General features: G+C 46.7%; 2 protein-coding genes across 4 annotated transcripts in view; both read right to left on the bottom strand.

The window, feature by feature from the left end:
* Nucleotides 1-25,537, bottom strand: part of LOC149352890 (exosome RNA helicase MTR4-like) — a 228,465-nt gene that overhangs the window by 95,058 nt on the left and 107,870 nt on the right. The window lies entirely within an intron of this gene.
* Nucleotides 1,536-21,969, bottom strand: LOC149352895 (uncharacterized). 2 transcript variants are annotated; one of them, XM_089582089.1, is made up of 5 exons: nt 21,463-21,947; nt 15,031-15,303; nt 14,069-14,143; nt 12,886-13,016; nt 1,536-1,706 (listed from the first exon to the last, which is right to left on the bottom strand). In XM_089582089.1, exons 1-4 carry the CDS (start codon nt 21,563-21,565, stop codon nt 12,922-12,924), a joined length of 546 nt encoding a protein of 181 aa, XP_089438215.1. In that variant the 5' UTR covers nt 21,566-21,947; the 3' UTR covers nt 1,536-1,706; nt 12,886-12,921. The 2 variants fall into 2 exon arrangements, with proteins under 2 accessions (XP_089438215.1, XP_089438216.1); XM_089582090.1 differs by lacking the exon at nt 14,069-14,143 and having other exon boundaries at nt 21,463-21,969.

The following is a 25,537-nucleotide window of genomic DNA, read 5'->3' as shown; positions in this document are numbered from 1 at the left end:
AGCCATATTAGGCATTTTTAAAAAGCTCATACCCAGGAATACTGGACAAAAGCATTTTTCAACTGGAGAGAGTTTATGAAAGCAATTTTTATATGCTTTTTTTCACAGTGTGGATTGCAATACTTCAAGCTCATCAATGTACAGCCGCGTCAAAAATTTCTCTCCCACACTGCCGGCTTCTTAGCAGTATATTCTACCTCTTGAGACGCCTATGAAGGTGCCAAGATTCTCAGATACGAGAATGATATTTCTCGTTCTCCCATCTTCGGGGTGACATATGTGCCCCATTACACAACTCAAAAGCAGACACTGTGGCCTGAGAACTTTTGCTGCACCCAGCACGTCTCCCCATAGAAGCATGGTGACGACTTCACGAAATGCTACTAACAGCTTTTAAAAACTCCCAAGACAGCTAAAATGTTGTCCAACAACTTTATTCAATATAATCTATTTATTGACAAGTTCACATGTATTCAATTGGCTTTTACTTACCAATTCTAAAAAAAATATACCTACCACGGCATTGGATTATTCGGTGCCGCTCTAAAAACCGTCCTGAAGTGCGAAGTATGGCCAACGATTAAACATGCGCCGTGTTTTCGTAGAAGAAAGAGCAGCTGAAGCTTAAGAATAAATGTGCCTTCCCCGCAATGTGGCAGTGCAAAGAAGTTTTTTTTTGCGAACAAATTGTGCTCAACATTGCGGTAAAGAAAAATATTAATAAACATTTTGCACAGCTCAAAATGTGGGTGGTACTATACCGATGGCACTGTGGGTGAGCAGCAAATGAAGCTGTGGTACGTGCTGAGGGCAGTGTAATATAGGCTTCATTTTTTGGGCACGGCAAGCAAATTTTGACTCTGGTCAAATATACATGCTCGTGCTTCACGTGCATGGTAGAGGATAAAAGCAAGCTACTTTTCGCTCGTCTTCTACAGGATAGCTGAAATTCTATGCAGTATGCCTCACCACTCGAGCTGTAGGCCTGAGGGTAGCTGTAGATCCGAGGTGCTGGCTCAAGATAGTCATGCCCAGTATTTTTTTAAGGTCAGCTGAAAAGAACGCTATCCAAAACCAAGCGGTTAATTTTATGCGGAGCTGCTGCATTCATCCACTTGTACGGTCTTATGTACTTTCCTTTTGAGTCAGCGTTTTATTCCTCAGAAGTTGCGCTCTCGCAGTTGATATCAGTGGCTTAGTAGCAGCGCAGAAATTTTGCAAAATCTACTTCTCTGCAACAGCGTTACTAATTCTAATGAGTGACTCAGCTTTCAACTCTTCAAAGGATGTAAACAGGGACTTCAGATGGAGCGAATGTTACAGCTATAGACTGTGTAGCACTGATACAGCTTAACAGAAACTAGTCTTCTGAACTACAAACTGTTAGCAGCGCTCGAAAATATTTCCACTTGCTGTAAAAGAATTGCTAAGGGCAATAGTAAGTTTAAATCCATAAAAGCTCTTAAATACCACGGCGGTTACTTCTTGCTCACTAAGTGCGCTATGGCGTTGTGTAAAAATCACAAAAGACACAGTTGCTTTTGAATTCAAATTTAATCTGTACCGTCACCATTTTAAACACGCATTTATTCATAGCGTATATAAACATATCGAAACGAAAAGTCCAAAGCACCGCCTTCACCCAACACGCTCATCCGGGTGCCGTAATGGTGGTCCAGAGCGGTAAGGACGTTGGCCACGTCACACTGCATAGAAGAAAGGGAGTCCATGTATCAAGAAGGCAAAATAAAACTGGTTTGTCTGAAATCATGTTTCTTTATTCCAGACTTTTTTACGAATTCCATTATGATAGTGCTGATAAACGCATATGTTTCTGAAAACAAAGAACGTTTGAACTAAATTAACTGATGGGTGGCCAGCATATCTAAGGCTAAACAAACACATCCAAGATGAACTCCGAAATCCATCAATATAAAACAAGGAGGTAAGCAAAGCATACTCTAAATAAACTCACAAAATTAAGATAGACAGCTTTTCTTGTCACATAGAATTCAGAAACAAGCAACATCTAAAAACCCTACTCGATTCTAGTTTCGATTCTGCGGCATTCAGAAAATGAATTACAAATAAACACTGTTTTGCGTTCACCAACGCTTCATTTCAAGCCGGCTCCAGACATACAGTGTAAAATACGCTGTCCTCCAATTAAGCCTGACAACAAAACTTGGCATATTTGGAGTCGCATACTTGGTCGAAAGAAATCCGAAATGGAACATACAAATCACATTTCACTCCTTGCCTACGGGACAGCCTCTCGAGCCCAGGCAGCATTGGCGCGTGCGTGGACTCCGCGATCCACTTTTGCTCGCAGCCGGAGCTGATCGCGAAGGCCACGGCACGTGCATTTAGAAGACTATTCCCACCTGGGTCTTGGAAAGTTCGGGTGCGGCCCTTACACAGATTTTTTTTTTAAACATTGCCTTCAGGAAAACGGGGTGTGGCTCATACACGGGTGCAGCCCTTACACTCGTTTACATGGTAGTTGGCATCTACTGAGCGGCCCTCAACCTTCAATGGTAGCCACCCGCCGGGTTTTTTCCCAGTCAACCACCCTCAGGGTGTGCATCCCTCCGCCAGTTTCAGGATGTCCTCCGTACACGGAAGCCACTCTCCGGGTTCTTCCAGTCACATCCAGATTATGGCCTCTTCCTCCTCTCGCCTACAGGAGCTGAGGGGCGCCACATGCCAGCTGTCACAGGCGGCAGATAGGTGGCAGGTGGCAGATGGTGTACACAACACTACAGCAGAGGACGCTGGGCTCTTTTTCTTCAAGGTGGTGCTTCTAAAGCTAACGCATTAAAAAAAGGTACAAATTCGCCTTCTAATTCTTTTGTGTCAAGAATTATTGGTAGAGCGGGCCTTACATTAGAACAAGAAAATGACCTCAGATAAAGATAACCAGCGAACTGCACAATCTTCTTGAGTGTGCAAGAAGGTCGAATCTCGTATACAATGAAATCTTTCGGGTGCAGCTAAAATACCTGACTACCTGTTGTAGTACAGAACATGCCAGAATAATAGTTATGCCCGGTTTAAGCACGGTTATACCCAAAGGTCGAATGATGGCTCTGACATGACTAAACAGACGTTCTCGAGTCTTCTTCCATGGATAACGGGCAAGCGCAGCTACGCGGCGTTTATATACGCGTCATACATCGTCGTCCCGTCACGTGACCTGACAGTCACGGCACTCCGATGAAACTCATTTAAGGTGAAGTTTTAAAGGTCAAGCAAAGGGCAGGCCACTGTGGTGAACCTTTGGTACAGATGGTACATGATAGAATTTTAATTTTGCTAAACCTAATGTAGTGTAAAGGCATTTCCATCTCTGTGACCTGACAGTCACGGCACTCCGATGAAACTCATTTAAGGTGAAGTTTTAAAGGTCAAGCAAAGGGCAGGCCACTGTGGTGAACCTTTGGTACAGATGGTACATGATAGCATTTTAATTTTGCTAAACCTAATGTAGTGTAAAGGCATTTCCATCTCTGCCAGATCAGAGTTAGGAAATGACCCGAGCCAAATTTGAAGGTCGGTGTCGTGTTGGGCACGGTTAATTATAGTTCCACATCTAACGTTTAACTTAGAGCTGTTGCTAAGTGGTGTATCAAGGTCAATCAAGGTCAATGATTGCAACAACACGGAGATCGAGTTTTGCATCTATTAGAGCTGCCGATCTAAAATGCGGTCCCCAATATGAACAACAATCAGGATAGGCTAGCATTCTTGAATCGAGTCTGCTTATAAAAGGTTCGCAGAACTTCCTGCTTGTCCCTGATTCGGTAATGTCTATGCTTCCTATCTTTTTACAAGTAAATTACACTTCAAACAGTTTTTCTCAGCTGTGGTTGACGTGCACTGCCTTTTGCCAACGGTCGACGCCAACCTGTGCCACATTAGGCTGCATGCGAGCAGGAAGAGTCCAGTTTACAAATGCCCAACGTATAGACTTCACTAAATATGCTCCAGGACAAGCGAGCACAGCAAGCCCTCAGCGGGTCTGAGAACTTCACATGACTTGTCTCGCGGAGACTAATGTAAAAGGATTTGCAGAGCGCACACTTCTGAGAAACTGTGCTATTAAATAGATTTCCCCTCAAGCTGTTTTGCACGTTCAGTTACCTGAACCATCCAATCCCCTCCCCAAAATTTAAAGCCGAAAATGCCAGTGAATCACGTGCAATGGTTGCTGTGCCTGACCCCGTGAGCATCAGTGATTTTAGTTAGTTATTTGGTGTTTAACGTCCCACAGCGATTTAGGCTATGAAGGGCGCTGTAGACGAGGGCAGCGGTTAATTAAGACTACTTGGAGTTCCTTAATGTGCAATGACATCGCACTGGACAAGGGTCCCTTGCATTTTGCCTCCAGCGTTTTTGCTTCGCGATATCAAAGTGAGTGCTGCTACCTCTTAGTCGTGAGCTTTCATAGGATCAGCGATGGACTGGTTGTCGGAGTGGCAAGGCCCCTGTCAACACCGCTTGTTAGGAATGGCGAAGTGGCAGCTTGATAGTGAAACATCGTCGACGGTCAATTTTCTTCACAAAAGGCTGTACTTTGTTAGCTTGCTGAGATTATAAGTTACCAGAGCTGTTTTGATGATTTCATATGTCGCAGGCGTGTTTCTTTTTGTGAATGTATAAGGGCTGTGGTAATAGTGATATGATTCTGGACTGTTTAATTCTTAGCGGTGGACTCATGACAAAAACCGAGGAAAGGTGAACGCTGAAAAAAGCAATGCTGGGAGCATCGCATCACTAAGAATAGTAAGGTGAAAGCCTTTAATGGCTTGCTAGTGAACTTGCTAGTTAAGTTACAATCTAGCTCATGGCACGGATTCGAACTGGCTACCTATGTTAAGTGTGTTAAAACTCGATATTAGATAGCTGCCTCGGTATCAGCACATTTATTTTTAATGCGAAAGCATTTTTTATGCTATGTCAGCGAGGTCTAGTGACCAAAATGTGTCTGCAGTAGTTGCGTCGTTCCCAGAATATACATGATTGATTGAATGGTTGTAATCGATAGAGGACGATGCGAGGATCATGCACAAAAAATGCGATCTCAATAGGGTGATTAGTTAATTAATTAGAACCGAAAATGTGGAAAAACTCGAAATAGTATGGACGTCAATATAATGAGTGGACAGGAAAACAGCCATAGATGGCAAAATAGTGGGAAAATAGGCAAAGGAGTGAAAATAAACTTTTAAATGAATTGAAATGGTTTTATGAGTGATAGTTAATGGAGCAAAAAGTTTGATTGGACGGGATATGGTACGTGGATGGGAGAGCAGCAATGGCACCAAATTTGAAAAACTAAAAGGCATGACTGATAGTGAATGTGATTAAAGGTGATTAATTAAGAAAAATGTAAAACAAAGTGATTGCATTCGATAACTGCAGACAATGAAAATGATTAATCAATTGCAATTAATGACAAATACATAGCTAATTATCGTGCTAATGAAGGTCAATGCAATGCTAATTAAGATCAAAGAGTGGCAAAGAGAAATAATTGCAATTAATGACAAATACATAGCTAATTATCGTGCTAATGAAGGTCAATGCAATGCTAATTAAGATCAAAGAGTGGCAAAGAGAAATAAATAGGGGTAAAACGCATCAAAGAGAGGCAAAGAGTATCAAACAGAGGCAAAGACAGACGAGTGCCATGGAGGCTTTCGTATTCTTCCAATACGGGTTGTCGCAATGATCTCTGACATTTTTAATGCTAAAGCTATGTTGGCGGCTATGTTGAGGCTATGTCGGCGGGGTCATGTCCGCAAAATGCGTCGACAGCAGTTGTGGCAAACTCAGAAGAGGTATCGTCAAACGAGTGGCTGCAATCGGATGCTGTGCAAATAGAAATTTGAAATGGAATGAATAGTTAAATATTTAGAAGCAAAAATGTTCAAAAAGTGGGTGGGGCCAGAGCAAGAAAAGCGCCATATTTTAAAACGCCGAAAATGTGAGACCACTTGACCGCAAGTGTGGGCAGAGCCACGCGTGCAGCCAAATTTGAAAGTCCGGAATGAATACCGAGATGAAACGAGGGATATTTGCAGTTAATGGAAATCCAATCGATAATTACCGTATTTACTTGCATAATAGGTGCACCCCCAGTTCGGTCGCGAAAAATCAAGTTTTTATTTCTGGGCATATTCGGCGCACCCCGAACTTGGCACTATAATCAATGCTGCATTTACACAATTGCTAGCCAACGCCTATTATGCGAGTAAATACGGTGCATGCAATTTTCACGACAAGGGTGGAAAGAACACTGCAGAGCAGAAACCAAAGTAAGAAATAAATGTCGGTGAAATCACCTTGAAAATGTGTACAGAAAACAGCATTAATCGATGTCATAAACGCGGAGAAACATTTGGGATCACCGCCGCCATCTCAGCCACGACTAGCGAAACGCCCCGGCTGAGCTAGAGAACACGCGCGGCCGCACTGCCACCGCAGACCGACTGCGCAGGCGTGTCGGTCTTCCCCTCACTGTTGGCCCAGGAAACGGACTCCTCACCTTGAATTGCCGGTGCTCACCGCCGTCCCCGCTCCCGACGCACGGCAGCTATCGACGCTGGAATCACGCGAGCAACCGCGCGATGCTGATGGCCGTGCACCGCTGATTTCGTTTCTTTATTTGCTACACCCTATCATTTTTCGCTGCTTCTGAGCATGAACTGTCGTAATGCCACGTTGTACGAAGTTTTAAAAGAGAAAGCGCCGTAGACGTGCCGACGGCGCTGGAGCACGGCACACTGTGTCTATTAGGTCACCCGCTGCGATCGACATTCCTCTCATGTCAGTTTGCGCCTTATTGTCACAAAACTTTCGCGTGGTTCTGCCAAATGTCGAGTAACTCAGCACTAGCTAATATATAGATGGCGTAGCCACTTAGCTGTACCAAGGTCAACTGCTGCAACACTTTCGTTACATGGAGATCTCAAATACACGCACTTCAATGAGGGCGGCATTCGGGAAATGAGAAACTTTGTAATATCAAGGAGTTCGCTATATGAAGGTTCATTACATCCAGGCTTAACTGCAGTGGATGCACTATTAAGCGGGGGCAAAGACTTCTAAACTTCCTGCCCTACTGTTATAGCGGGACAATCTTTGGGGCCAAGCAACCCTGTGTTACCATGTGTCACGTGACGGCGGCTTTCCCGCCAGTCTGTACCCTGCCACCGGCAATAAAGTATGTAACTGCACTGGGCGCAGGCGACGTCTTGGCCCGTGTATTTGGAGCGCCTCAAATTTTTCTTTCAAGCAAACGACATCAACAGTAACGAGAAGAAGCGAGCACACTCTGCAGCGTTTGCGGCCCAGCAACGTATGCCATCGTTCGCTCCCATTGTTCTCCTGATGTGCCGTCGGCGGTGGCCTATGATGAGATTGTCAGGCATCTCTCAAACCACTTCTCGCCACGACTGTCGGTGACAGTACAGTGTTTCATGTTTGGTACATGTCAGCAGCAGCCCGGTGAGTCAATTGCCGACTACATAGCACAATTGCTACGTCTCTCGGAACATTGCGATTTCGGTACGACGCTCGACGACATGTTGTGCGACCGGCTGGTGTGCGGGGTGCAAAGCGAGACTCTTCAGCGTCAGTTGCTGGCAGAGCAGGAGCTTACGTTTGCAACAGCTCAGGAGAAAGCCATTGCAATGGAATCTGCGCAGCGACAGACCAAGCAAATTCGCGGCAGTGCCGCATCGTCTGAAGTTTGCAGCATGAGCGGGAAGCGTTTTGACCTATGTGTTGCAAAGGTCTCTGCGCCAGTGACAGCCAAGGATGGTACCCAGAAGTAGGCTGGTTTGCCTGGGGGCACGAGCGGATGTTTCCACTGCAAGGGTGCGCATTCGCCAAGCAGTTGCCCATTCATTAATGTGCAGTGCCACTTCTGCAAGCAACGAGGGCACATAGTAAGAGCATGCAGGAGGAAGGCTGCAGCTCGCGCTTTGGCTGAACCCAAATCTCAGAACAAAAAACGGGCCAAGGAGGCCGCTACAAGAATGCTGCGTCGGACATTTACGACGTGTTCGTGCTGTCTGGTGAAGAGCCAGCTGTGAGAGTGGAAGTGCGTGTCAATGGAACACCCCTAAAGATGGAGGTAGACTCTGGTGAAGTGTGATCAGTCTTCAACGACCGGACTATGCAGAAGCTGCGAATATCGAAGAGGGCGTTGTGCCCAAGTTATCTTCATCTCCGAGCTTACAATAACAAGCAACTACGAGTGTTGGGTGAACTGACCGTGACGGTGGAATTCAAGGGGCGGGAACATCGCCTGCGATTGGGGGTGGTTAAGGGTGCTAGTATCGGACTTCTCGGTCGGGACTGGTTCAAGTCCTTGGGAAAAAGTCTGAGTGGCGTTCACAGTGTGTGCGAGCAGAGTCGAACTGGCAGTAGGGGAACAATGGCCTTGCTCAAGAAGTATTCTTCAGTTTTTGAACCTGGACTTTGGACAAGTAAAGGGCCTCCTGTACGCATAGAGGTGAACCCGGCAGCTCCACCGCGATTTCTGAAGCCACAAGAAGTACCGTTTGCATTGAGACCGAAGGTTGATAAAGCACTGGACAAGTTGGTGAGCCAAGGCATTTTCAAGCCTGTAGAGCACTCGAAGTGGGCAACACCTGTCGTTCCAGTTGTCAAAAAAGATGGATCGATAAGGATCTGCGGGGACTACAAGAGCACAGTCAATCGTGTAGTGCAGTGGGAAATGTATCCCCTGTCAACACTAGAGCAGCTGTTTCGCAGGCTGGCAGGTTGCTCGAAGTTTTCAAGACTAGACCTTGGACAGGTGTATCAACAGAAGATTGTTGATGAAGAAGCAGCCGACTTGTTGACGGTTACAACACATAGGGGACTGTTCCGCGTAACCCATCTTCAATTTGGCGTGGCAGTGGAAGTGGCTATTTTTCAGAGGTACATGCAAGAACTGCTGCATGGAATTGATGGTGTTCTTGTGTTCTTGGATGACGTCTTGATTGGTGGAAAGGATAAGGTGTAGCACAATGCTCGTTTGCAAGAAGTGCTCAAAAGAATCCATCAAGACGGTCTGCGACTAAAATTTGACAAATGTCAATTTTGTGTTGAGGAAGTGTGTTACTTGGGATTCCGCGTGAACTCTGCAGGTGTGCAGCTGACAGAATACGAGGTGCGTGCTATTCATGAGGCCCCGGAGCCGACATGCAAAAAGGAACTTCAAGCCTTTTTTGGGAGCTCTGAACTTTTACAAGTTTCTTAAAGGAGCAGCTCATGCCTTGGAGCCACTGTACCGGCTGTTGGACAAGGGTCGCCAGTGGCGTTAGACGGAAGCCGAGGCAGAGGCATTTCGTCAAGCGAAAGATCTGCTGCAGTCATCGCATGTTCTAGTGCACTACGATGTCAACAAGCCCTTAGTGCTGGCCAGTGACGCGTCCCCGTATGGACTCGGTGCTGTGTTGAGTCATGTGCGTGAAGATGGCAGTGAGACCGGTTGCATATGCATCGAGAACTATGAGCGTGGCAGAATGGAATTATGCCTAGACAGACCGAGAAGCGCTTGCCATCGACTTTGGCATAAAGAAGTACCATCAGTTTCTGTATGGGACGCATTTCAAAATTGTGACAGATCACTAACCTCTCCTAGGACTGTTGCACCATGGCAAGCCCATTCCCTAGGTGCTATCACCACGGATGCTGCATTGGACTCTCATGTTATCAGCATATGACTATGAAATTGAGTATCGACCAGCAGAGAAGCTTTCCAATGATGACGCATTCAGTCGTTTACCACTGAAGGCCAGTAGAGCAGAGGAAGAGGAGCAGCGTCTTGGGGACGTAGGAATGCTGTAAATGGCGGCAAAAGTAACATGGAACTCTAGGAAGGTAGCAAGATTTACGTCAAGGGATAAGCTGTTGGCTAGAGTCTGCAATTGGGTGCAGCATGGGTGGGCAGAGGGCAAGCTGCCAGAAGAGTTTGGAGCGTTTGTGAGCCGCAAGCATGAACTGTCGGTGTACCAAGGTTGATTGCTGTGGGGCAGTCGTGTGGTCATTCTGGAGCCAGCTCGACCAAATGTCATGGACATTCTTCACACAGCTCATCCAGAAATTGTCAAGATGAAGGGGTTTGCCAGAGGGGCCGTGTGGTGGCCAGGAATCAACAGAGATGTTGAGCAGAAAGTGAGGGACTGTGCACGTTCTCTGGAATCAAGGTCTGCGCCAGCAGCTGCAAAGATTCACCCTTGGGAATTCACAAAGCGTCCTTGGACCAGACTACACATCGATTTTGCTGAGCCCTTCCAAGGCAACGTCTTCCTCATTGTGGTAGACTCTCACTCGTGGTTGGAAGTGTGCCGGATGAATTCCATGTCGGCAGCTGCAGTTTGTGCGAAGCTTCATTTTCTTTTTGCTACCAAGGCATTCCAGAAACTGTTGTTTCGAATAATGGAACTGCCTTTTGTTCGGAGGAGTTCAGAGACTTCATGTGCCGAAATCAAATCAGAAATGTGACTGTTGCCCCATATCACCCTTCTTCTAATGATCAAGCAGAACGGATGGTGTGCGAAACCAAGGAAGTACTCAAGCGCACGGTTGGAGGCGATATCGACACATGTCTGGCTAGGTTCTTAATGACAGCATATCCTGGCTCATGCTACAACAGGCAAGAGCCCAGCCGAATCGCTAATGAGTAGGAAACTTTCAACTGCGTTACAGCGTCTGCATCCTGACCTGCAGTCCGGTGTGCAGCAGAAACAAGAGCAGGTGGTGCAGCGCCATAGCCAGGCAGTGGGACTGTTTGACGTGGGGGATCGAGTGTTTGTGCGCAACTATCTCTATGGGCCCAAGTGGTTGCCGGGCATTGTGGATGCTGTCACTGGGCCAGTGTCGTACTTGGTCGTCACCAAGGATGGGCGTCGATGGAGACTTGTTGATCAACTCAGAAGTCGTTCTGCCAGCTACCCATTGGACAGTTCCTCTTCTGGGATATGCGAAGAGGAGGAACAATTGCTTGCTTCCCCAGCAGGGTGTTCTGATCTAGGCATTCCTTCAAGCCCAGAGGACCCTGGAAGACGGGACCAAGGAGAAATACGGGAGGAGGCTGCAGCGCCCAGTACCGAATCTGCTTCCTGTGGTGAGGACCGTGAAGTGAGTGCATCCCTTATAGTCCAGGGACCACAGCATCAATGCAGCCACCCTGCGTATCTGAAGGTCTTTGGGACGTAGGGGGGAGGAGTGTTTTAGCGGGGCAATCTTTGGGGCCAAGCAACCCTGTGTTAGAACTGACATTCGAGCGAGTTGGAGTTGAGATGGTAACACAGGGTTGGAAAATTTCAGCGCACACAGGACAGGGATAAGGAAGAGAACACCACAAGCGCTTGTGGTGTTCTCTTCCTTGTCCCTCTCCTGTGTGCGCTGAAATTTTCCAACCCTGTGTTACCATGTGTCATGTGACGGCAGCTTTCCTGCCAGTCTGTACCCTGCTACCGGCAATAAAGGATGTAACACCTACTTTATGAACAAATAAATAGCAGTAACATGCAACAAACAATCAACTTCTGCTGAAACCTACTCACTGAATCATCGAGTTACAATGCCACTAACTTGCAATTATCTCTTTATTCATGTAACAGCAAACCTTTCTCAGTCAACACAAAAAAAATCACAGCTATGCCATGAACACGAAAACACAAGCTTCATGAGCTGAGATTGACAACTTGAAAAATAGCTTGCCAAACGCTTTGTCCATTCACAAGAAGAGTTTGCTTCCCATCTGGTCACCTCACCAAACACATCTGACAATTATGCTCAGGACGAACTGATGGGCTAGTTGGTTACCCATCTCAAACTTTCCTAGTGCAGGAGAACAAAACGAAGACTGACAGAAAGGACACACACCACAAAGCATCGTCTTTGTGGTGTGTGTCCTTTCTGTCAGTCTTCGTTTCGTTCTCGTGCGCTTGGAAATTTTGACATCTAATAAATTCTCCACAATGTATACATAGCCGTGCTGCAGATCCCTTCACCCATGCCTCTAGCAGCCATTCCAACATGACAAGCGTCAGAGGCATTGCTAGCACTTCTACCGTTGAATGATGACCACGTTGGTTTTTGTATTTCATGGACTGACTCAGCCAGCACAGAAAAAAAATTCTGCCACTGTTTCAACCAGACATAACTTCTTAGCGAAAGAACGAGACACCAAGAGAAGAACACAGGACAGCGCTCTCTTGGTGTTCTCTTGGTGTCTCGTTCTTTCGCTGGTGAAGTTATGTCTGATGCACACCAACTAGCCCACATGGGTACCTTGTTTCAACCATACTGCCCTTAATCACCGAAGCTTCACAGGTCATTTTAGTCATGACGAGGCATTTAACACGTCTGGCTTAGGAAATGCCCAAAGCTAATAGAACAGTCTTTCTGACAATACCAAGCCCAAAACGATTTTCATTTCAAGCTGCTGACTACCAACATTGGGATGGCATCAGGCACAGGAAGCGCAAGTGCTTTTAGAAGCTACATTAACATTTATGAACCTAAAACACACTCTACCACAGTTAGTTCACTGAGCAAATACCCCTTCGAATTTAGTTATGCCCGAGCTAAATTGACAATGATTACTTCGCATTTCACTTACAATCTGCTCAGTGAGACTCATTTATTGTCCCACGGCATTTAATGTTGGATGCCTTCCCTGTGGGACGAAGGTAGAAATCATGACCCTAAGCACTGGTGCATATGTTTCTCACATGGCATCTGACCTTCACACCACACTCAGATCTCTTTTTCACGGCATTAAGCTGGAGTCTGACAAAGGGCGGAACTGACAACAGTACATGCCCCACAGACTGGCACACACCACCGAAAACGCACCTATCACTTTGGACACGCCCAGATTTGGCGACGTGCTCAAACCATCCCGCAGGCAGCTGCTCCCCAAACGTCTGTTCGTACAGGGGTCCGACGCCTTCTTTGAGATTCCTTGTGGGCTTGCCAATCACCAGCTGCAGGAGAGAGAGTGGCATTAAATCTCTGGATTACACGCAAAAGCTTGCACACAGGAAAGGGTTAATTAGAGGGATAAGGGAGAGAGTCCTATGTCCTGATGTGGAGAGATTGCCGTATGCACTCTCGTAATTTGGCAACCCCCAAATTTTTTAGCCGGGATAATAAAAAAAAGCTTACCCACAGATTTTAACCTGCCGGCCATGCCAGACTACCTGCATGCACGCGGGTGTGAGCAAGGCAGGCTTGGGAAAACCTGCGCAGCCGCCTCGCTACGTGCAGCTGCGAAACCTGAGAGTGGTGAGGGGACAAACTGAATGCCGTCTACCCGGCTCGCTAGCACTGGCGGTCGCTTTTCTCCGATGAACCATTGTGCGCGTGCCGGAATCCGAAACTACCGTACAGTCACTCGGTTTCCTCCCATTCAGCCAGCCATTTGTCTCCGATTAATGGCTTTGCGATTGTATTGTCGCATGTTTAATGCCTTGAGCTGCACATAGGGCGGGGTGGGAGGGGGTATGAGTCATATCTGGAGTCAACTTTTTTTGCCAGGACGCAATATACAATATGAACTGTACGTTATGACCTTTGTAGCATTTATTAGGACGTGATCACAAAATTTTTGGATAACCTGCAAAACTAACTTGCATAACTTGCTTTGAAGCCTTATTAAAGAATAAAATAAGTGCGCAAATTATGCGAGTAAATATGGTAGTTTGGCTGAAGATGACAGGGCTTTTAAATGTGCACTGAAGAGCGCAGCACATGGCCTATTCCATTTCAGGAACTACTACAACTCCACCAAGCCATCCACCAAGTCATCCACCAAGCCACCACATCAGGTTCAGAACACATCTCACGATGTGTATCAGATGGACTGGGCCCCAGTCAATCAGACACCTCCCACAAAAGAAAGCCTTCACTGTATGGCAATAGAGGGGCAAGGAGGCTTTTGGCAAGTTTCAATAGGAAACAACTTGTACACAAGCCAGTGCTGAAATCCGTTACATAATTGCAAGCGCTACTCTTAGCTTTGTGGACCACCACTTACACATGCTATAGTTCCCCAGGGCAGCCACCTCCTCAGCATACGAGGCTGGTGTGACGGGGTAGACTTGTGCAGCAGCTGTGCAGGACATGGAAACAAATGACTACACGGCACCATCCAATCGCACAGCACCAGTGATGAAAGTGGCAAGCATTACCACCTCAAATATAAACACCTGCCAGCAGCACCTGACAAAGCCTCGCCATACATACTAAACACTTGCACAAGCAACTGGCAGGGCAAGCATCAATCGCAAGTGAAGTGGGTGCCTGGCGACTGCAGATTTCCAACGAGTTGGGTTCAATTCTGTGCATATGAACAAGGAATGTATCGATGAGCTTCCACTGTACATTCACTCAAAAAACACAGGAATAGACAAGAGCAGAAGCCTTGCTACGATATGGTGGCGGGATAACTGTTCAAGGGGTTGGGTGGCGCTCACATGCTAGAGGCACCTGACTGCCGCAAAGCGAACCGCTCGTGCAGTTTGCCCCCTTTTAGGGTGCCGGTTTTTAAAGGGTTTCTTCCGCACAGTGATGATGGCTTGAATTCCATGACGCCAAGTCCCACATCTACAGGAGTCTCAATCTGCACCTTGTTTACGCAATGCTACCTGGCTGGAAGGAAAAGAGGGAGCACATACCACATGCTGCTGCATAGCCTTCTCCTCTTATGGCGCCCGTTGGCATCTTTGACAAGTAGGAGCACCATAGATTGAAATGACCCAAGAAACATGCCACTAGATAAAAATGGTCGCCTGCATGCCCACGTCATAAGCAGGTGCTGCTGGTAAGTGGCATGGCAGTGGCCTGTAACCCACGCGTTACACACCATGCGAGCTTCCCTCAATAGTACCCACATTACCTGGTTGAAAAGAGGTTTACAGTTACAATATTTTTACAAAGAGCCCCTCCGCAAGAAGCCAACACCCCCCTCCCCCTCAAAACATTACCCAGACCACCCACCTTGTGGGTGCAGCCGAAGCTCCGTCACAGCCCGCGTAGCTGCGATCTCCTTGACCTCCTCGGGATATGACGCAAACCTGTGGTCTCCAAGCCGCAGCACGGCCAGCCACACCAGGGCGCCCTTCTTGTGCCGGCTTCGGTGCTGCATCGTACTGTGAACGTGCTGAAGACCCTCGCGGCGAGCATACGCAAGAACCAGCTCGCAGTTGGGCGTCAACGGGTCTGGCTCACCCACAGAACTCTGTCGGCTTGGCTGCAGCGTGTCTGCAGATGCTGGCATGGCACGGGGAAAAATCGTGAGAGGTGGCAGTAACACTGGCACCAAGAAGATAGGTGGGAGTAACATTGGCACCAAGACTATGCTCAAGCTGGTGCAGCAGAGCATGTGCCAAGTGCAGTGAGCAACCGAATTACGTGGAATGGAGCCAAGACACATTTTTTCTGCATCCATAAGCAACTACTGCAAGGAACCAAGGAATAGTGCGAACCACCAACCCAAGGGCATTTCTGTTGTCATGGGTCCAAGCCAAAAGCCAACACTGCTGGGCCTTGACATAATGTGCCAGTTTTGTCGTGCTTGCACCTTCGCTGCAGAGACTGACACACTGCCAATGTTTCACACCAGCTTGACGCTGCAAAGTGCTTGGTTGTGGCACGTATAGACCACGGACTAATGAAACAAGCACAAAAGACAATAGAGTGCCCTCTGAACAGTGCAATGAAGGCCCTGAACAACCTAGTATTGGAAGCAGAAAGCTTAACAGAGGCCACTCCTAGCTGCTGCTTTCAGATGACTATATGCCCAATTTTTGACTCTTGGCGTGCCACTCTCGCATATCACTTCTGCTTCTTGAGGGCTGCAATGAAAAGATATCCGAGCATACAGTAGAACTCCAACGTTAGTTCCTGGGTGCTGCAGCCAGTCCTGCTCTAGCTCCCATGGAAATCAATACTATACAAACTTGGCTGCTACGTCACAACTCTGACAACAATGCCGCATGGTACATCGTAAAGAAAGTGGCAGCCTCTAAAGCAGTGTGGCACGCATGCTGCTCCTGCACCTGTTCCACTCGTACTCACATGTTTTCCATGTGCTGAATTCAGCTACTAAGCTGCAAGGCTGCTTTGTACTTTGTATCTGAGTACTTAGTGGAATGCAGGGTGATGTTTCGACAGCGTATTAACCTTCACTCTAACACTCTTAAATGGACGACAGATTGCTTCCGGATAGTGCCCACCTCCAAATATAGCAGCAACAATGTCGAATGCCAAATGGCAAGCACATCTCAGTGTGCTCACAGTCACATATCTACAGCCATCAACAGTCCAATTCAGTTAAGAAATTCCACTACTCCTGGCCACCCTGTACATTTACAGCAGGCAAAGTCCGAATCAAGCCAAAATCAGGCGACCTGCTCAAGGCACAAGTCATATCCTACTGCAGTTATAATTGGCACACTGTCAAGCCAACCACTGAAAGTGAGTTAAAAAGAGACCCTGGCTTTGCCATAACCAGCGTGCTAAAGCAACATGGCCGACTTGCAGGCGGATCGATTGACACTCAGCAACTTTCTCACAGGCCCTGAAGGAGAAGGCATCAGTGTTGACTAGTTAACAGGTGCTGTAGCGGACACGTGAACCAACCGAGAGGGAGAGAGAGTCAACTAAGGAGAGGCCCTGACGTCACTTTTTGTGAAGCCGCCTCGCAACCAGAAGTTGGCTCGTCTCTCCTCCTCCGTTTTGAAGCGAAAAGCTTCACTAGGCTCCTCAACACCGGGTCTGGCGTGCACCTGATCAATTTTAGCCACAGCTGCGCATGCACGAAACTGAGCGACGTCACGCGAAGCGCAGGTGGCCGTGGCTGGCGCAGCCGTCGCCGCCGCCCCGCACTGACTCCGTCATCTGAGCGTCGCCGCTTCTCGTCCTCGCCACCGTTTTACCCTTCGCTGCTGCCACGTGGTCGCCGCCGCCCCAAGAGAAGAAGGTTGTTTCGTAAGGCGTTGCGAGAATGCGTGAGCGGCGGCGGCCATAGGAGAGGTGGCCCTCATCGCCACCGTTTCAGTGAATGGTTAGGACCACAAAAGGTGCATATTAGTAGTGTAGGGGACCTCCAGCTTAACAGAAGCCCCCTGCTACACTTGCCTTCTCTTGGAATCCACTCTAAAGGGCCAGCAGTTATCTTGCCTTCACACTGCATGGCCTACCCTAGCCCACTTCTTCTTGATTTTTACTAGGATGTCATTAACCCGCGTTTGTTCCTTCAACCACTCCGCCCGCATCTGGCCTCTTAACGTTGCACCTATCACTTTTCTTTCCATAGCTCGCTGTGTTGTTCTTAACTTAAGCTGAACCCTTTTTGTTAGCCTCCACGTTTCAGCCCCACAGGTGAGTACCAATAAGCTACAGCTGCTGTATACTTTTCCCTTGAGGAATATTGGTAAACTGCCTTTCATGATCTGAGACAGCCTGCCATATACGCTCCACCCCATTCTTATTCTTCTAGTTATTTCCATCTCAGGATGCGGATCAGCCACCACTGCCTGCCCTAGACGTACTATCTTTAGTAGACGTGACTTTAGAAGAGTAGACGTATTCCCTTACCACTTCCAGAACTTAGATACCAATTGTGAAGTGTTGTTCCCTTGCTAGACTGTTGAACATTATTTTGCTTTCTGCACGGGCAAGCTGGGATGCACTGAATGCCGCCTGCCTATTCCTCAGTTCTGAATGTGACGACGGGGTGTTTCGTTATGTTCACGCCTAATGAAAAAAGGCAGGTTATCGAAGAATTTTTTTGAGCAATAAAGCAGGCTAATCTCAACCTGACTGCTTCCTGATCGCAGTGTACATCACTTTCTGTTTAATGGTTCAAAAATTTAAACGACCTTTTGCTGTATATTGCTGATACTTGTTATTTAAGGCACGTTTGTAGCATAAATAACTGCATATTTTCAACATAGCCGTGGCGAAAACAGAATAAATAAGTAACCACTTAAAATAAATGTCCCGATGTGGCACACATGCTATGAGGGACACCACAGTAGAGGCTCCAGGTTCATTTATATCTCTTGGGGGGTTCTTTAACATGCGCTGACATTATACAGAAATGCAAAAGGCACCTGTGTGCAGTGCAATAACATCAAATAAGCCTAGGTGATTACTCCGGAGTCCTCCACTATGGCACCTCTCATTGCTGAAGTGTCATTTTGGGACGTTAAACTGGCGAGAGTGAGATTTCTTTTTGCCACACCTCTCAAAATGTTGGAATAGGCGGTTACACAATTTACTTTTTTTCCTTCAGTGCTTTTCTACTTGAAATGATGTGTTATCTACTAATATACACATATCACCTACTGATATTTGCCTACAACCACTAAATAATTTACAACGAAGACCCATCGTTTACAGCGACTGCGCAAAAAATCTCAATTTAAGGATTTTTCACGAAGTTATGTGATAGCAGTCATTTTTATGCCTCTGATGTTATGGATATCAGTAGGAACGGCAGTATTTACTTATATAAATATAATGTGAGGTGGAAGTTCGACAACTGAGAACAATCTCTCACTGATCTCGAACTATTCACGCCTAGCATAGGATGAGTGTCTTCCGAAGAAACGCAGATTGCACGCTCAGGACAGAAGCAGCGGATACGTAGACGTTATTTACGAAGCAATGTTTCAGATAAGCAACAACAGAGTAAACCGACAACAATATTTTAATGCATGCAGCGTCTTTACACAGCAGCAGCCACCATCACCACCACGCCCTCACTACTCGGTGTTTCGAGCTATCCAGTCCTTCATCTGTTTGCTCTTTACTGCTTTCCCTACGCCACTCAACTCTTTTCAGTCTGGCAAGCCGGCTTTAGTAGGATTCTGGACTAAGCTTCTGCGAATATTGGTACTTTTTTTTAAATAATTTCAAAGCAACTGCTCTATTTACTCTCATAATTTGTGGACTTTTTTCTTTAAGGCTTCAAAAAGAGGGTGCACAAATTACACAAAATTCTTTCAAGCACATCCTGAAAGCTCTACAAAGGTCAAAGTGCAATATAACCCTGTACATTGCTAACTATACGCTGACCCCCCCCGTTTTACCTTTTTCAGCAGCCTGGTTTACACTTGAGTCAGCCTGACTGCATGCGAGAGGAAGGCATCAAAGTTGCACAGTTTTATTGCCTTCGGCCGCCACTTGCATCACAATGCTGGTGGTAAATGCAACTGTGTTGCCCTGGGGTTGCGGCTTTTAGCTGAGTGTACATTGCGGTGCCATCGTGTAAGAAATATCGTATTTACTCAACTAATAGGCGCATTCACAAAATTGGTGCATCCACAGTTTGATTGCGAAAAATCAATTTTTTTATTTCCGCGCATAATAGACGCACCCCGAACTTGGCACTGTGATCAATACTGTATTTACACGATTGCTAGCAGATGCCTATTATGCGCCTATTATGAGAGTAAATATGGTAATGATTATAAAAAGCAAGAGTGAATTAATGTGCATTAATTTCAAATAAAGGAGATTTATTATGAATTAAAGTAAATTAATATGATTGAAATGTGAATGAAGGGTACATTAAGGTGAATGAAGGATGAATTAAAGTGAATTAACTCTAAATCAATTGTGGATTAAGGTGAAGCGAAATGAATTAATTGAGAATAAAGTGAGTAATGAGGTAACCAATTAAAATGGTACATTAAGTTGAATTATTGTTAGATTAAAGTGAATTAACTGAATTTATTGTGAATTAATTTTGAAACTAAGACGATTTAAGGGTGGTTTGAAGCAAATAACTGCGAGTTAATTCTGAAATAATACACATCAAAATAAATTAATTGTGCATTAAGTGGGTAATTAAGGAACAAATTAAAAACAAGAAAGCAACTTGAAATGAGGCGTCATTGCTTTCGCATTACTCCAATGTGGGTTACCGCAATGATCTCGATTTTTTTTTTTTTAAACCTAGTCAGGTTTTGTTTGCTTTTGAAATGCGGCCACTGGAATTCATAAGGTGTCTGCTTTGCCAACTTATGCCAATGTGCAGTCTTGAATTAATGGTCCCCCAGTAAAGAAAGATTGCCAACGATAAAGTTACTTCCTAATGCGAAATTTGAGCGCAGCTCATCAGCTGTCTCAGCTTTTTGATAGATTGAGGCAAAGAATTCGAGCAAGACATGTTACATGTACAATTACAGAGAACTTATTTTTTGCACATGTTCCTTCTTCAAGAAACACTCCACCAGCAGTTCTTGATTGTCATGAATAAAGATTTGGGGTCGGAGAAAGAGACGGATATATGCTCGACTTTCTGCACCAATGCCTGGTTCTCAAAGACGAGGTCTGTGCAAGTATTTCGCGAGGTTGTCACAGTCGTGAGGCGTTACGAGCGAGAGGAACGCGATGTTCTCTCGCATAAGTCCTAAGAAATTCCTGTTTGTCTTTATGTGCACATAAAGTCCCCACCCACCCTGCCACCCAGGCAGGTGGAAGTTAATGGTTGATCGCGAGAGTTCGCTCATTGTTGTCAGCGCTAACACATGCAGCCCACATCTTTCTCTTATCAGCCCACGTACAGTCATGAAATTTATGAGCGTGAACACGGAAGCGCGTGGCAGGTAGCCTCGAACCCTACTAGTGGCGATACGCGGCGGCTGCTTTCCGAAATGCGGTGGAAAGGGTTACACCGCCTTGCCTGCTTTCGGTAAGCGGAAGAACACGCTTCCCTTTCCACTTTGTTTATGAAAGCGGCCGCCGCGTATCGCCACGAGTAGGGTTCGAGGCTATCTGCCACGCGCTCCCGTGTTCACGCTCATAAATTTTATGACTGTACCTATAAGTGCCATTCAGGCGTCCGTTGACCCAGGGAGCCAGTTATGCGCACTTCCTTTCCTTAAAATGATTGGAGTGTAAAACTTTGCCAACGCCAATGAACACATATGGCCGCCGAACGCCGACGGCAATGCCGTCGAATTCATTGCCGAATCGGCAATGAACGCCGTTGGCCTACGGCTTCAGCGCCGTGTTTCTGGCACAACGTTGTCAATGCCTGCAGCCCACATCTCTCTCTCATCAGCCCTCGTACCTATAAGTGCGATTCAGGCGTCCACTGACCCAGGGAGCCAGTTTTGCGCACTTCCTTTCTTTCCTTTCCTTGAAATGGCACAACGCTGTCAATGCCAACGCATGCAGCGCACATATCTGTCACTACCACCACGTAGCTTAAGGCCACTGTTCCAAGAAGGCAGTTATGCGCCTTTCCTTTGCTTTCCAAGCTCCCGCTTCATTGGTTCCGCAGCTTAAAGCACGAATTCGGTGTCCACTGCTGGGAACAACGGTAACAGCGACGCCGCGAAACGCACAAACGGGTGCCAAAGAGCTGCGGAAAAAAAAAAGATTTCTTTACGGTAGTGGCTTCAAAAAACTCACTCTGGAAGCCGCAGATGACAAAGTCGATGGGTGTGTAGTAGCCGGACGGCTGAATGCTCTGCAACGCTGGGCATTCTCCGGTGTGTGCAGCCTTGGTAGCCATTGGCGTCGAGTGACGTGGCACCAGGCGTCGCCCACTCCTCGTTCTCCGCGGTTCGCTGCCTCCCCGTCGAAAGCCCTGGCGAGGCTCGGAATCCAGTGTCCGCCCAGGAGACCGTGTCACAGAGCCCGCGCTGAGGCCGGAGTTGGAATAAGCAGCAGGCGAACCCCTTCTCGACGGCGCCACGCCAAAACGCTGTAGTCAGCAACCCCACAGGTGCAGTCGAGGTGGCCAGGTGGATTGACAGAATAGCAGTGTGGCTACGGCTCTCTTCAGAAGGAAAGCTGGGCGTCAATGTTCTTGTTTGATCATCATCATCAAACATGAGGATGCAGGCAGAACGCGCGCGCACAAGCGATTCTGTTCGTCTTTTTCTCCTTCCTTTTAAGCATGGCGTAAAAAGAGAGGGAGAAAATAATTTTAACGAGAGGAAAAGGAGGAGAGGTCGGCCGGTGGTAACAATCATGGAGGGAAAAAAATTAAGGAGGGAGCGTAACGTCACGCGGCCAGTGTTCGCAAGCCCAATGTCTATGAAGCCGTTTTCTCCCTCAGTTTTTCGCTCTCCCAGTCAGTCCTTTATGTTTTGATTTTCGTATGTTTTAGTGCGCGGGTATGCGCGGCTTATTGTGGCGCGAAGCGTCTTCAGACTAGTTTCATGACATTACCTAGAGGGAATGCTGGCGGCTCTGCACTTAGTCAGACTACAGAGGCTAGAAGGTTTTCCTAGTGTCGTGAACGGCCGCCGTTTCAAGGGGCCCCTGTGAAACCGGTTTGGATGCACAGCGTAGGTGGCGCTGCAGCTGCCAGGCGTGCGGCTTTTGGCGCGCTATGCAAGCCGCGCCGTTCGCCCAGCCAGTTTGAAAGTGCGCGCGGGCGATTTGACATTGAAGGTGATGCCACACATCACGCAATCACATGAGCATCCAAACGCATTAAAAAAAATGCGAGTAAACCTTGCATTTCAGCTGCTCAGTCAGGAGGTACTAAAGGGTATTTTCTTTTACTGGGACCATTTGCAAAGGGACAACGTCAGAAACATCGAACCGACAGAACGGTTTGTAAAACTAATGGAAAGACTAATTTTTATAATGTCATCTAGAATCCCATCAAAAGGCCTTCGTGCTGATTCAAGAAGTGCACAGTTTTTGAATGAGTTCATTGTTTTTCTCAAGGAATGGGAGGAACATGCTGCACAGTATGGTGGCGGCTTTTTAAGTGCAGGAACTGCCCTTGGGCTGCGTGTAACGCTGCAAAGCACACTGTCGCTTGTAAAATACCTGACCACGTCGCTGCAATACAAGTACTTGTTGACTGCAAACCTAAGCCAAGACAGGATGGAGAATGTATTTGGGATCCCATGTTCCTCCCATTTGGCAGCACCGACGACGCCTGAAGGCACCACTTTGACAGTTGCCTTGTCGACTACGCAGGTTCTTGGCGCAGCACTTCTGAATTTCCACGTCCCTCCACGTGTGGCACACATCTGGACCGACGGGCCAACGCTGCACGGTCATCACCGATAACCCTGATATCTACCTCGTCTGTTGGGTACCACGAGGGACTGTGACGTCACCGCTCGCCTATATAAACTCTGTGCTATCCCTGGACGCGCCATTTGGCAGCACCGACGACGCCTGAAGGCACCACTTTGACAGTTGCCTTGTCGACTACGCAGGTTCTTGGCGCAGCACTTCTGAATTTCCACGTCCCTCCACGTGTGGCACACATCTGGACCGACGGGCCAACGCTGCACGGTCATCACCGATAACCCTGATATCTACCTCGTCTGTTGGGTACCACGAGGGACTGTGACGTCACCGCTCGCCTATATAAACTCTGTGCTATCCCTGGACGCGCCATTTGGCAGCACCGACGACGCCTGAAGGCACCACTTTGACAGTTGCCTTGTCGACTACGCAGGTTAGTTGCAGTCTGTCTGTTGTTGTTTGTTTTTTTTTTAGTAAGGGCGTCGTTGCTGCTGCTGAAGTGTTGTTGCATTGCCGTTACATTGACTTCTTTGAAATTGTTTGTAGATTCTTGTTCGTGGTAGCTCTTCTATCAGGAGGACCTGTCTAGAATGGGAAAGGGCCATAATTCATCTGAAAAGGGCGCCCGGAGCGACAGTCGGGAGGAGAGGGCTGAGATGAGAGAAATGGTCAAAAGTATGGAGTATATTAATAAGGATCTTGAGCAATTCAGAAAAGACTTGGGGGAGGTCCTTGCCGAAAATAAACAGCTTAAGAAGGAAAATGAGTGCCTTCGGAAGAAGTGTGAGGAAAATGAGAAACGCATAAAAGATCTTGAAAAAATGTTTGTTCACAACGACCAGTACTCTCGGAAATGCAACCTTGAGATCAAAGGTGTAATTCAAACAGAGACGGAGGATGTTGTCGAGCTTGTTAGTAAAATTGGCACTGCTGTCGGCGAACCTGTCTCGCCTTTAGATATTGAGGCCTGCCATCGTGTGTCAGCGCGGAATGCTCGACAGAGCGACATTGTTGAGCTGAGCGAAAATCAAGAAACAAAAAAGTTCGCTGCGAGCAATATTGTTGTGCAGTTCAGAAGTCGCCAGAAACGTGACCAAGTTCTAGAAAAATCAAGGAAGAAGCGCATCACTAACGAAAGTCTAGGATTGTTTGACAGCCGTGCTGACGGTACAGATAGCTCTGCAAGCAGCCCTCCAGTGTTCGTCAACGAACACTTGTGTCCAAGCCTAAAAAAGCTGCTGTCATCGGCCATTGCACGTAAAAAAGCATGTGAATGGCGGTTCGTGTGGACACGCAATGGCAAAATATTGGCACGGAAAACTGAGGGTAGCGATGTTGTTCACATTGAGTCTGTGGACGACCTTACTAAGATCTCCTGAGTGGTTTGTTAATGAAGCGGTGCGAATTGCAGCTACCATAAAATGTTCAGTCTTTCTGATGTCTTATATCAGCAGTTTGTTGAACCTAGAAAAGCTAAACTGTGCTCATGTGCAAAAAGCACAGTATCCTTTATTCACCTTAACATCCGTTCTCTGGCAAAAAAACACGATGAATTTGCTCTTTTCATTGATCAGTTTTCTTTCCGATTTAATGTTATCATGCTAACTGAAACTTGGTGCACAACGAGCAACTGTGCACCTTTGTTACCTGGTTATAATAATTTTTTTATCAATCGAACCGACAAGCGTGGTGGCGGCGTTGGCATGTACATTTCTGACAGTTTATCAGGTGAGAAGGTGTCCCAGTTTACCGATATCACCAAACATTATGAAGCACTTTGTTTGCAACAAGAGAGCACTCTTTTCGCTGTCGTATACCGACCTCCTTCAGGCGATGTTAAAAGATTCATGGACTTTGTGGATAACCTACTCGAATATGCATCCTTCGAACGATTGCGGCTAGTTCTTGGTGGAGATTTTAATATTAATGTTACTGCAGGTAATACCTCTTCTACTGAACTGAACAACAAACTTGCAGCCTGTGGGTTTCAAAACGTCATTAAAACACCAACGCGTGTCACATCAACAACTTCATCGGTTTTGGACCTATTGATTACGAACAGCAACACACCAGTAACCGCAGCCGGAACCGTCAATTGCAGCCTGAGTGATCATTGTCCTGTTTTTATGGCTTATTCAGACGTCGCTGTGCGTCGCAAACCTTCTCGTTCAAAGTTCATTTTTCAATCTATAAATGACACCAGTCTCGATGATTTTAGGAACAAAATTATTAGCACTGACTGGTCTGAGGTTTTTGCAGAAAGTACTGCAGATAAAGCATACGACACTTTTATGACTATTTTTTCTGCCCATTACAAGGCATGCTTCAAACTGAAATCTGTTAGGCAGCGTCGATCGATAAGAAAACCCTGGATCGGCATCGAGCAGGTAAAAATGATTGAAGATAAAAATAAGCTTTTCGCTCTGTTCTTAAAAACGCGTAAGCCTTCCATATTTGCAGAGTTCAAGAAACTACGCAATCGAATCAC

Source organism: Amblyomma mixtum, chromosome 3, assembly GCF_055824585.1.
Source record: "Amblyomma mixtum isolate Tamu chromosome 3, ASM5582458v1, whole genome shotgun sequence".
Taxonomy (NCBI): domain Eukaryota; kingdom Metazoa; phylum Arthropoda; class Arachnida; order Ixodida; family Ixodidae; genus Amblyomma; species Amblyomma mixtum.
The sequence above is the reverse complement of the archived record's forward strand: the minus strand, read 5'-3'. Positions and strand labels throughout refer to the sequence as shown.

Excerpts from the sequence above, each read along its gene's own strand:
- LOC149352895 (XM_089582089.1), bottom strand. The coding sequence starts at position 21,565 with ATGGCTACCAAGGCTGCACACACCGGAGAATGCCCAGCGTTGCAGAGC. Across the intron at positions 14,144-15,030 it reads GCTTCGGCTGCACCCACAAG|CTGCTGCACAAGTCTACCCC; the intron begins GTGGGTGGTCTG and ends TGTCCTGCACAG. Across the intron at positions 13,017-14,068 it reads CCTGGGGAACTATAGCATGT|CTGGTGATTGGCAAGCCCAC; the intron begins GTAAGTGGTGGT and ends TCTCTCCTGCAG.